Source organism: Mustela lutreola, chromosome X, assembly GCF_030435805.1.
Source record: "Mustela lutreola isolate mMusLut2 chromosome X, mMusLut2.pri, whole genome shotgun sequence".
NCBI classification, from domain to species: Eukaryota; Metazoa; Chordata; class Mammalia; order Carnivora; family Mustelidae; genus Mustela; species Mustela lutreola.
The window spans coordinates 86,410,729-86,422,286 of NC_081308.1; the positions used below are offsets into that span (position 1 = coordinate 86,410,729).

At 42.2% G+C, this 11,558-nt stretch overlaps 1 protein-coding gene across 21 annotated transcripts in view; it reads left to right on the plus strand.

The window, feature by feature from the left end:
• Positions 1-9,766, plus strand: part of LOC131821169 (armadillo repeat-containing X-linked protein 1) — an 85,161-nt gene extending 75,395 nt beyond the window's left edge. For 4 of the 21 annotated variants that reach the window (XM_059157015.1, XM_059157018.1, XM_059157017.1 and 1 more), the window contains 2 exons: positions 7,511-7,623; positions 7,868-9,766. In XM_059157015.1, the coding sequence (XP_059012998.1) occupies positions 7,989-9,365 (1,377 nt within the window). In that variant the 5' untranslated portion in view covers positions 7,511-7,623; positions 7,868-7,988 and the 3' untranslated portion in view covers positions 9,366-9,766. The other 17 variants (XM_059157020.1, XM_059157032.1, XM_059157033.1 and 14 more) reach the window with 17 other exon arrangements.
• Positions 9,767-11,558: the final 1,792 nt, after the last annotated feature.

Here is an 11,558-nt window from a genome sequence, read left to right on the forward strand (position 1 = left end):
GAAAAGCTAAGGGGAATATGAAGTGGATTATTGACTTTGGCCTCATGACCAGCTACAGAGGGGAGCTGTGGCAGCTAGATGTATCTTTGTTGATATATTTTTTTCCTTCCTTTCTCTTATATATGAAAAATACTGGAGATGGTTGTTATAAATTGGGATTCATGTGGAGAGTATAAATTAACATTACTCAGTGACAGTACAGAGGCTGATGGGTCTTTTTGTCCCTTCCTCCCTGTTGGAGATGAGTTTTTTTTTTAATTGGGCAAGAATGGATGCTGAGTAGCTAAAGGGGTAGACTGTGTTGGTTATCCTTTATTTTACTTCACCTCCTGATCAATTTCCTCCTCTTGGTTCTGTTCTATGCCCTGGAAGTCTTACTCTTATGAATAGTATTCCCTAGGCACCTTTCCTAGTTGGATTTGGATTTGGCCAATGGAATATACTTACAGGACTTTGGAGGAAAAGAGAAGACAATTTTTTTCTTCCCTGTTCCTTCACTGGTTTGGGCTGTATTTTATTGGCAGTGACTGCCAATAAGAATACTGGCAATGACAGGCCAAAACTTCAGCTCCTGCAGAAGGTCTCTCTTCCTTGGCCCTGGTTTTCACCAAGAAGTCCCTCAGGCTTGAGGGACAAACACCAGAAACATTCTTATATATATCATGAAAAAGACAAGGATGCCAGTTTTTTCGCATTATTTAACACTGTTCTGGAGGTACTACTTAATGTAATTATCTGAGAAGGGAATGGATATTAGTATTGGAAAGAAGGAGATAAGAGGATCATTACTGCAAGTGAATAAAATCTAAGAGAATCAACTAAAAACTATTTGAAGCTTTAGGAATTCCATAAAGAGGCAGGCTATAAAATCAACTGTAAAAACCAACCACTTTCATATATAAAACCAATAAACAGAAAAAGTAAGATAAAGAAAAGAGTCAACTTACAATAGCCATGGAGAAAAGTAAGCTACTTAAGAATGCTCTTAACAAAAAAATCTGCAGGATATACTCATTAATTCCACAAGTATTTATTGATAACTTATAGTGTGCCAGGCAATGCTCTAGGAGTCATTCTTTTTTTTAAATTTAGAAATGGTGCTGAGGGGGCACCTGGGTGGCTCAGTGGGTTAAAGCCTGTGCTTTTGGCTCAGGTCATGATCCCATGTGGGATCAAGCCCCATATCGGGCTCTCTGCTCAGCAGGGAGCCTGTTTTCCTTCCTCTCTCTCTGCCTGCCTCTCTGCCTACTTGTGATCTCTGTCTGTCAAATAAATTAAAAAAAAAAAGAAAACTTTGAAAAAAAAAAAGAAATGGTGCTGAGGAAAAAGAATGAAGACAACTAGAAAAAATTCGTTCTTATATAGAAAGATATCATTTTTTCCTCAGTTTTACTGAGATATAATTGAATATAATGTTGTGTAAGTTTAAGGTGTACAGTGTGATGATTTGATACACATATATATTGCAAAATGATTATCACATATGAAGAAAATCTAGGCCTTCCTAAGCAGAACAGACAACCCCCAAAATGTAAAGACATAATTGATAAGTTTTGTATCATAAAGATTTAAAAATTCCATATTGCAGAAGTCCATAAATTATAAACTGTGAATATATTTGTAACACTTATAATAGTCAAAGAGATCATTTCCTTGATTTACAGAAAGTTCTTATATATTAATAAGAAAAAGATGAAAATCTTAATGGAAAAAAGGCAATTCATAGAAAGAAAGATAAATGGTTAACAAACCTATGAGAAGATGCTTAATCTCACATATAATTGAAGAAATTGAAAATATAAAAAAAATGGAATATATACACATCAAAATTTAAGAGTTTAAAGTTGGCAACATGGGTATAATTAAAAATGAACATCTACTTTGACCTGGTCAATCCACTTCTAGGAATTTATCATAAGAAAATAATGCCACAATTGTCAAAATATATATGTATGAAGGTTCCCATTTTAGCATTTTTGTAATAGACCAAGGTTGGGAAGAGGCTTAATATCAATCATTAATAGACTGGTAAAATTTTGGTAAATCCACACTGCAGACTATTATTGTATCTGATAAAACAATTTACACAATATATTAGGTGAACAAATAGTTCACATTCTATGACCCCAGATTATTTTTAAAAGCTATATGTGTATATACACCCATACAATGTACCTACCTACATTTATATATGTATGTGTATGTATATATATATATATATATAGTTGATGATGATATATATTAAAAAAACCAACAAAACCTGGAGAGTCAATTGAAAAGTTAACAGTGATTTTCACAGGATTTATCCTAGGATTGAGGTATATGGGTTATCACAGTGGTTATCAGGAAGGTGGAAAATTTGAACATTCTTATCTCCAGCTCCCCTCCTTTCCTAGTTAATACTTGCTTTCCTTCAGTTTGGTTCAAACTTTCACTGCCTTTCCCCCCATAAGGAAGTCTTTTTTGATTCCCAGACTCTGCCACTTCTTTTATTATATTAGTATGTTCCATTCATTCACAATATTTTTCGGCTTATATGCATGTGTGATTATTTCCTTAAGGTCTTGTTTCCAGAATCAGTGTCTGTTTTTGTTCACCAACATATTCACAATGAGCACAGGATTTATGGCAATTCTCCCTAGTCTCCTCTCCCTCCCAGTATTATGATATGGACAACTGAATTTTTCTGTCTTATATAAGGGGTTATGAAAATGCAGCTTTTATATATTTTTAAAGATTTTATTTATTTGAGGGGGGAGGAAGAGGGCATGAGGAGGGGGAGAGGCAGAGGGATAAGAAGACTTCCCACTGAGCAGGGAGCCCAATGTGGGAGGTCTGGATTCCAGGGCCCTGAGATCATGACCTCAGCTGAGGTCAGATGCTTAACTGACTGAGCCAACCAAGTACCCTAAAAGTGCAGTTTTTAGACATCACCCCATTCACACAAAAACAGAAGGAGAACACATCAGAAACAAACAGCAAACTCACACTAAATGGTGAAATAGTAGGGGTTATTCCCATTTACTTCAGGAACAAGTTTGGGAGACCCTCAGTTCCCATTATTCAACATCTTTCTGGAAGTTCTAGTCAATGCAGTACATCCAGAAAATGAAAGAACAAGAGATATAAATATTGGAAAAGAGGAAATTTAAAAAAAATCATTTGAAGGGGATTATGTATGCATACCTAGAAAAACCAAATGTTTCAACCGAAAAACTATCAGAAATACTAAGAAAGGGCACTAAAAATAAATATATCATGATTATTTTTCCTTAGATAGGCAATAACCTGGTAGAAAATATAATCATAAAGGAAATTTCATCCTTCAAAACAACAAAACAATAAAAAACTTGGGAATAAACTTAGCAAGTAATGAGTATAACCTACTTGAAAAAACATAAAATTTGTTGAAGATCATAAAAGTCAACATAGACACAATTTTTAAAGATGTCAGTTCTCAAAGTGCAGATTCATTGCACTTAATGTCACTGAATGTCAGCCATTTCATTCTGTGTACTGTTGTTCAACTTGGAACTTGACACGTGCATCCATATACTTATTACATTTGCATGAGGAAAGGTGGAAATTGTTAAAAGTTGTTGTTGGTGGAATAGGAATTGTAGGGCACGTTCACATTCTACCTTATACATTTCTGCATTGTTTGCACATTTAAAAAAAATAATAAATGTGCATAATGAGAGAGAGAGAGAGAGAGAGAGAGAGAGAAAGAAAGGAAGAGATTGATTTCTACACAGGGGATATATCTTTTTTCCTAGGCAAGTAGTTTATTATATTTTTAAAGTCATAGATGCCCACAAGAATCTGATTAAAGCTTTGAGCCCTCTTTCCATGAAATGAACATGTGTATGTGCATAACCTTGTGTTCAATTTCAGGTACAGCACAGAAGTGGTCAGTTGAGAAACCCCACTCTAGGTTAATCGGTATGGTCAGTGGGGAGACTCCCTGCGGTCCCGGCACACATTTGGCTGAGGGGGCAGCAAAGTGGGTGTGGGCTGCAGACAGTGACCCTGCAGCAAGACCAGGTTCTCCCTGGGTGTCCTGTGGCAAGGAGGCCAGAGGTAAGAGGCCCAGCTGGCTGCACCCCTCCAGCCAGGTGGTAGCAGCAGTGTTAAGGAGCCCTGTTAACTAAGGCACCAGGAGAGAGGGCAGAGTAGGCCGATCTGGGTGCGTCTGCCAGCCAGCAATCACTTCTTCTTCATGGGAACCCACAGCTGCAGGGGCTCTGTGGGAGCAGCAGTCCCTCCTAGGCATCCCTGAGTTACACCTGTGGGAATTTGGGGGAGGGAGGGAGAAAGGGAAGAAGCCAAAGACAGTTACTCAAGTTGGTCCCCTGAGTAAAGGTGGTATTTACCACCTTGGTCACCAGTCCCTGTGTACTTTTAGAGCCAGAGATGGAGTCAAGTGGCTGAATGTAGGGAATGAAGGCTCAGGAATATGAAAGGAGGTAGAGGGTCAGCAACCTCCTTCCTCCCTTTTTGACAGAGCTGAGAGATCAGACCATTTATACATTCCCCACACCCTCGGCTGCCTCCTCCTTAGTGGACTGGAATCTAATCCAGGAGCAGGTGTTCAAAACAGCCATCAAATCACAACAGGTTCCTGCAGCATTCTGCCAAGACTTTGGGGCATTAAATACATGTCTTTCTTTAATCAAACAAGACAGAATTGTATTGCTTTTGTTTTATCAAAGTGTAAGTTGATCCTAAAGTAGAAAAAGTAGTGGATCATTTACATTAACTGGCCAAAATTAGATGACTAAAGATTAGATCTCTTTGTGGACTAATTCATAGATTGTATGAAAAAAATTGTTTTCAATTTTTTTTAAAGATTTTATTTATTTATTTGACAGAGAGAAATCACAAGTAGGCAGAGAGGCAGACAGAGAGAGAGAGGAGGAAGCAGGCTCCCTCCTGAGCAGAGAGCCTGATGTGGGACTCGACCCCAGGACCCTGAGATCATGACCTGAGCCGAAGGCAGCGGCCTAACCCACTGAGCCACACAGGCACCCCTGTTTTCAATTTTAAAATGGATTAGTATGTTTTGAAAGCTGCCATTTGGTTATAACCAGTAAAACCTTTTTCTTGTATTATAAATAAATATAATGTAATTAATGAGGTCTTTTGGGTTTTCGCTCCCACTTAAATTCTCCACTCAAATGAAAATAGCATCATTTAATTTTCTCAATATAAAAGTAACATATTCCTGTTTTTAAAAAATGAACAGGAAAGTTTAAGAAAGTAAGACACTCTCACTACGTATATTCTTTTCTGAGATCTTTCCACCCATTGCACATAGGAGTGCAGGGAAAATGCTGGCTCTTCAAGGCTGGGGCTGGGGGAAAGTGAGAGAAGGGGAGAAGCAATTGGACAGGGAATAGAGAAGGGAAAAAAAAACTATTCCTCAAAGAGGAAGAAAAGACCAATGGACAAGGGAACAGATGCACTTTCTCCCTGTTAACCAGAGAAAGGCAAATTTCAGCCACAAGGAGAAGCTCTCCTCAGCCTCTGGGATTGGCAAAAGAAAATGAGTGGCAGGACCTGATGTAGCCAGGAAGGAAAGGGGTGGGCCGACTCTTGCCGCACTGCTGGTGGGAGTGGTAATTGGGGTCTTGAACTCACGGGTGACGTGGCCCTTACGTGAGCAGGAGCTGACGTTTGCTGGCGTCCTTCTAATTCTGGTCCTGGTTTGGTCCGGTTACCAGCTCCATATTACCCAGAAGGCGGGCGGGCCTGTGGCCAGGGAAGGAGGAGGAGGTAACTGCCCACATCCCAGCAGGTCTGTGTGTGGGTGGGCGCTGCCTGGGGGATCCGTGCGGTATGGGGAGCCGAGGGTGGAGACCAAAGAGGGACAAGGCCTGCTTTCTCCACAGGCTTGCACTATCCCTGGCCTTTACAAGAACAAAAATGGTGGACGCTTGGGTCCGGATTCCAGGGGACACCCCAGACCAGGAGGGAGGGGATCTGAAAACTTTGGCATTCAGGGCCTTGAATTGGGAAGGACAGCTATAAAGATTCTTGCCCTGTGTGCTGGTCCATTTACCAAGCCAGAATCGTGAGGCTGTGCGTCTGTCATTCCCCGTGTCTTTCAGTAGGGCGCTGTACCACTCAGAGCAAAAGAATAACGTATCTGCCTGGAATCCCGCAGGTCTGTGCAAAGGTGGGATTGCCCCGCAGTCCCCGCAGGGGGTGGGAGTGGCTGAGGTCCTTGATTTAACTTGGGCCCATTTCTGACTCCAGCTGCCTTCCCGTTATTTTATGCAGGAAAAAGGATGTGACAGTGCCTGCAGGGAAAATGGCTGTCGTTGGGGGTGGAAATGCATCGGGGAGGGGGCTCTTTTGCTCCTCTGGTTTTCCCTACTCCGTCGCCCCGCCTCCTCCCTGTCCAGTTGTTCGAAAGGGGTGTGGTTTTTGCTGGGAAAATGGCGGACCACTGAAGGTGGGGGCTGCGGAGTGGGTGAACGCGCGCCGGCAAGAAGAGGGCTGATGTCAGCGGAGTCCTGAGAATAGGGGTAGGGGTGAGAGGCCAATATTGGACAACCAGGATCCTGAATTCGGAAAAGCTGCTTTTGGGACTCTGTGAAGTGCTTTTCTGTCCGCCCAGCTGTCTGCCCTGTCGCTTGTCTGTCTGTGCATCTTGCACTTTAGGGCCAGTTCAACCCTAGAAAGCAGGAAGATTGTCCAGAAAAATCAGGTCAGAATTAGGGTGGTGGCACTATTTGGGGACCCCTGGGGTGGAGAATTGTGAAGACTGCAAACCCGAGTGGACCCGGGCACCGCCTCCGCATCCCCCTCCTTTCCTCCACTTGATTCCGTTTTGGAGCTTTCGGAACAAAGTGCTTTGCAGTTAGAAGGCACTGAAAGGAAGGAAGTGGCTGGGGGGCGAAGTGTCGCCTGAAGTGGGGGTGGGGAGGATCTTGCTCCAAATTACTCCGTGGAGTACAGTGTCTAAGGTTTGCTCTGTTGGTCAAGCACTCAGTCCCAGAGTTAGCAGTCCTTGGGTTTCGTGGAGAAGGCAGAAACTGAGATGAGGGGGGAAGGAAATTGCTCCGGATCGGTGGAAGTTGGTATAATGGCTGGAGGGAGGAGTGTCCCGGTATCTCTGAGATGGTGGGGGTGGGAGAGGCAAGGGCAAGGGCGAGTTTTGTGCATTCTACAGTCTGTTTTCAGCACTCTCTCCACCACGTTCCATTTTATTACAGGGAAAGGGTTGCGGAGTCACTTTTGAAGGAAATGACTTGACCAGGGGGGATTCTGATTGAATTCTTGTTTCAATCAGAAACAAGGATTGAAAGGGATAAAGGAGATGGGGAAGGGAGATACTGAATTTCGAAGCCATAGCTCCGCAACTGAGGAGTCTGCGCTGAGGAGTTGAGGGTTGGGCTACTCAGAACTGGGGTCAGAGATTCCGGAGAGGGAAGTGTATCCCATCCAGGGTGAAGTCCTGTCCCTTGAGCCTTCAGGATCCTCATCCCCACCCCTTTGTATGCAGGTTGCAGGACACAGTGGACTTCCAGGCAAGGAAAAGAAGGAAGAAACTGCCTGGACCTGTGCTGGTGTATGTGGGGGTGCCACTACCCCAAGACATCTGGAGGGGTAGGGGAGGTAGGGAATTGATTAGATACCTTAAATGTAACATACTGGGGTGGGATGGTTGAACATGAGGTTGGAGGATCTGGAGGTGGGGAAAATTTTCAAAATTATCTTCCCCATGGAGGAAAGGAATCAGTGATCCAGCCCTGAGTCCCTGTCATGTCCCTGTCCGTTTGCTGGTCTGTAGTTCAGTCTGTCTGCAGGCAAAGGCACAAAATGAGGAGACTAATGCCTTAAATCTTTCCTTCATTCCTAGGTTCCACTGTATCTGCAAGCTGCAACCGGGCCTGCCAGCTGTAGCTGAAGACTCCGCTCCCAACATAGAAGAAACCCCACTCTACCCTGGTTGAAAATTTGGTTCAGACATTCACCCCAGCATGGGCCGTACTCGGGAAGCTGGCTGCGTGGCCGCTGGTGTGGTGATCGGGGCTGGCGCCTGCTACTGCGTGTACAGGCTGACCTGGGGAAGAGATGAGAATGAGAAAATCTGGGACGACAATGAGGAAGACGATGAAGAAGAATCTAGTGATATTGTAGAGACTGGTGTCCAGACTGGAAAAGGAGCGAAGGCTAATGCTGGGGTGGGGGCTGGGGCTAGACTTCAGGATGAATCAAAGGTCAAGGCTGAGGTGGGCATGGAACTCCAGAATGGTTCAGATGTAAAGGCAGAGGCCCACTTGGGGGTGCAGAGTGGAGGTGGCCTAGAGGCCAAGGCCAAAGCCCTTTTCAGCACTCTGAAGGAACAGGCAAGTGCAAAGGCCAGCAGAGGAGCCAGGTTGGGCACTATCTCTGGGAACAGGACCCTTGCACCAAGTTTACCCTGCCCAGGAGGCCGGGGTGGAGGCTGCCACCCCACCAGGAGTGGGGCTAGGTCTGGAAGTAGGGCAAGTGGAAAAACCAAGGGAAGGACCCGAGGTAAGAGCACCAGGACTCCAGCTACATCATGGCCTGTTCGCAGGGGCAAGTTTAACTTTCCCTATAAAATTGATGATATTCTGGGTGCTTCTGACCTTCAAAAGGTTCTTAACATCTTGGAACGATCAAATGATCCTTTTATTCAAGAAATAGCCTTGGTCACTCTGGGTAACAATGCAGCATATTCTTTTAACCAAAACGCCATTCGTGAATTGGGTGGTCTTCCAATTATTGCAAAACTGATAAAAACAAAAGATCCTATTATTAGGGAAAAAGCTTACAATGCCCTTAATAACTTGAGTGTGAATGCTGAAAATCAGGGAAAGATTAAGACATATATCAGTCAAGTGTGTGATGATACCATGATCTGTCGCTTGGACTCAGCTGTGCAGATGGCTGGACTAAGACTGTTAACCAACATGACTGTGACTAATCATTACCAACATTTGCTTTCCTATTCTTTTCCAGACTTTTTTGCTTTGTTATTCCTGGGAAATTACTTCACCAAGATTCAGATTATGAAACTAATTATAAACTTTACTGAAAATCCAGCTATGACGAGAGAGCTGGTCAGTTGTAAAGTTCCCTCAGAATTGATTTCCCTCTTTAATAAAGAATGGGACAGAGAGATTCTTCTTAATATCCTTACTCTATTTGAGAATATAAATGACAACATAAAAAATGAAGGGCTTGCATCATCTAAGAAAGAATTCAGCAGAAGTTCACTTTTTTTCTTATTCAAAGAATCTGGAGTGTGTGTTAAGAAAATCAAGGCATTAGCAAATCACAATGACCTGGTGGTGAAAGTAAAAGTCCTAAAAGTACTGACCAAACTCTAATTTGGAGTATGGTCCAAACAGTATTGAGATAATTTTTCAGTGTGCACTGGGAACAATGCATTTTGTAAATTCTTTGTTTTCCACTGTGCTTACATGACAATGAGATCCTTTTGGCTCCTACTCTGGAAAAATGAATATCAAGAGTCATCAGTGATGTTACTTGTGGTGGCTGGTTTCAGTATGGAGCATTTTAATGATTTATTGAATACTAGAGCTTGTGTAAAGAAAGCATTTATTGATTCCATCTTGCTACCGAGATTGAGATATTTTTTACTCTTTACTCTACCTAAACTGACAGCAGACTAATCATAAATAAGCTACACTTTTGTATTGGTTTACATTTGTTAATCTTCGACTTGTGTTTCATCAATAAAGTTGTGTGTTTTAACCAGCAAAAAAAATTATTCTGTCCTTGAGTTTATGATCTATTTGGAAAGGCAAGATGTATGGAAACAAAAATACACTAACAAAACCACAAGCCTCTGATCATGGCCAAACCCTTCTCATCTGTGCAGAAACTTCTGCAGGCAACAGCGCTCAGGCAAAAGTTGTACAGAGGAGGACACTTAAGTAAGTTGGACTTGAAGGATAGGGTAAAAATGGGGATGTTTGGATACCAACTGGTGACTGAGGGGACAAATTTTGTGTTATGTTAAATATTTTCATGTCTTGACAAGGATGCAGAGAAAGGGGAACCCTCCTACACTGTTGGTGGGAATGCAAGCTGGTGCAGCCACTCTGGAAAAGAGTATGGAGGTTCCTCAAAAAGTTAAAAATAGGGCTACCCTCTGACCCAGCAATTGTACTACTGGGCACTTATCCCAGAGATACAAATGTAGTGATCCGAAGGGGCATGTGCACCTGATAGCAGCAATGTCCACAATAGCCAAACTATGGAAAGAGCCTAGATGTCCATCAACAGATGAATGGATAAAGAAGAAGTGGTATGTATATAATATGGAATATTGGGGTGCCTGGGTGGCTCAGTGGGTTAAAGCCTCTGCTTTCGGCTCAGGTCATGATCCCAGGGTCCTGGGATTGAGCTCCGCATTGGGCTCTCTCTGCTCAGCGGGGAGCCTGCTTCCTCCTCTCTCTCTCTCTCTCTCTCTCTGCCTGCCTCTCTACCTACTTGTGACCTCTGTCTGTCAAATAAATAAAATCTTAAGAAAAAAATAATATGGAATATTATGCAGCCATTAAAAAGAAATATTTCCATTTGCAGCAACATGCATGGAACTAGAGGGTATTCTGGGAAGTGAAATAAGTCAATTAGAGAAAGACAATCATATGATCTGACTGATACGAGGAATTTGAGAAATGAGACAGGATCATAGAGGAAGGGAGGGAAAAATTAAGCAAGATGAAAGCAGAGAGGGAGACAAACCAGAAGAAACTCTTAATCTCAAGAAATGAAGTGAGGGTTGCTGGAGGGGATGTAGGTGGCAAGGATGGGGTCGCTGGGTGATGGACATTGGGGAGGGTATGTGCTATGGTGAGTGCTGTGAATTGTGTAAGACTGATGGATCACAGACCTGTACCCCAGAAACAAATAATACATTATATGTTAATTTAGAAAAAGACTTCTAAAAAATAGTGTCATGGCACAAAGTAGCACTACTGTATTCACTAGTAGTGATAGACTTCTTTTCCCTGTAGTTTGGTATCTCTGAAGTTATGATGCATCTTAACAGTTGTTGGCACTTTAACATTGTCCCACACTTTAATTGGAAATATTGTTTTCCTTTTGTAGTGTGTAAAATAATGATGCATCTAATAATTAAAGTCATCTTAAATCAGTGAAATTATGTTTCTAGTCAATGAGAAGAATGTAAAACTGTAATACCTAAAGAGTGTGTTTGCTTCATAATAAGTATATCATTTTGTTCTGATAGAGGTTCTGCAGTAGTTTAAGGAAACTGGCAGAGGGTTGAGGAGGAGTCATCAAGCTCCCTCTACTGAAGGAACGTTTAAATCAAAGGAATCTGTGCTGAAGCATCCCTACTCCATTCATATTGCAGATGGTGATTCCGAGACAACAAAGCAACATTTAATCAATCTCATTAATGTTAATTTAATTTTTTTTTAGTTTTATGGCTGGGTCTATTTTTAATTTGTGTCTTTTTATTTTAAACTTTATATGAGAGTGAAAGTTGATAGAATATGCTGCCCCAAAATATGCCCCTTTGGCATAAG